This window comes from Triticum aestivum, unplaced genomic scaffold (genome assembly GCF_018294505.1).
Source record: "Triticum aestivum cultivar Chinese Spring unplaced genomic scaffold, IWGSC CS RefSeq v2.1 scaffold64460, whole genome shotgun sequence".
Taxonomy (NCBI): domain Eukaryota; kingdom Viridiplantae; phylum Streptophyta; class Magnoliopsida; order Poales; family Poaceae; genus Triticum; species Triticum aestivum.
The window spans coordinates 1-1281 of NW_025237694.1; the positions used below are offsets into that span (position 1 = coordinate 1).

At 44.4% G+C, this 1281-nt stretch overlaps 1 protein-coding gene across 1 annotated transcript; it reads left to right on the plus strand.

Moving 5' to 3' along the window:
- Positions 1-2: 2 nt before the first annotated feature.
- LOC123176559 (ABC transporter C family member 1) lies at positions 3-1281 on the plus strand. The gene is made up of 3 exons (XM_044590705.1): positions 3-242; positions 421-742; positions 855-1281. Exons 1-3 carry the CDS (start codon positions 201-203, stop codon positions 947-949), a joined length of 459 nt encoding a protein of 152 aa, XP_044446640.1. The 5' UTR covers positions 3-200; the 3' UTR covers positions 950-1281.

Consider the following 1281-nt stretch of genomic DNA (forward strand, 5'->3'; position numbering starts at 1 on the left):
TAGATTGCTGTAAGTAGATCCGTGCACTCCACCCGAAGAAGTTTATACTATTTTTTATGTTTAATCACACATATTCTTTTTTCCTCAACTGCACAACTCTTGGTACCCCAAACTTAGTTTAAAGTAATATTTTGTTTCAGATTTCGGAATTTGACACCCCCGAGAACCTTCTGAGCAATGAGGATGGTGCTTTCTCCAAGATGGTTCAGAGCACAGGGCCTAGCAATGCAGAATATCTTAAGGTAATGTGCAGCTGCTACCATGTTTATTTTCTATAATCTTGTCATATGCACTTCTTCATAGAATAGAGCTAATAATGCCTATCGTCATTAACTTGGCTCAAGTACACATAGTTGGCCTACTTTCAGTGCGAACATTGATATGTATTTTGATCCATTTTTTCTGTGAAAAATCAAACAGTCTCTTGTGCTTGGGAATGGTGAAGAGAGGCTGCGAAAGGAAGAAAGTAAGCTGCAAGATATTCAGAGGAAATGGGCCGCGTCGAACCGATGGGCTGTTGCTGCCCAGTTTGCGCTTGCTGCTAGCCTCGCATCATCCCACAGCGACCTTCTCTCATTGGAGGTTGCTGAGGGAAACAACATCCTCAGGAAAACAAAGGACGCAGTAATCACCCTGCAGGGCGTCCTTGAAGGGAAGCACAACACTGAAATCGAGGAGTCGCTCACAGAGTATCAGGTTCCATCTGATAGGTGGTGGTCGTCACTTTACAAAGTCATCGAAGGTAACTGCTTTAGTTTCACTTTCTGACATGCTTTCACACTTTCCCTTCGGTGTTCAGCTGTATCCCTAGTAATCCGACCCCATGCTAAAAATCTGTTACGTGTTGCTTTCAGGCCTCGCCACGATGAGCAAACTGGGGCGCAACCGTCTACGGCAACCTGGTTACAGTTTTGAAAACCACGGGTCTATTGACTGGGATCAAATTTAGGTGTAGAACACTCCGTTGCTGCGCTACCGAATCCCTGGAACCGCATCGTGGAATAGTTTGGGGGTGTGCATTAATCAGGCACGGTTTAATTTCTACAGTATTGTAGTACATTTCATTGCCAGTACATTGACGTGCAAGTCGGGAGTTACTCAGTAGAAACGCCGTCTTGATGCCTATCTGAAGGCGAATAACAAGGGGATTTTGTAGCAGTGGCAGTCTTGTAATGTCGTCCGCATGGGTTACATTTCTTGTGCCCAATCTCGGTAATCAGCGTACCCGAAATTTTGATAATATTGTGCAATACGAGTGTACGTGGATTCTTTATGTCCTGA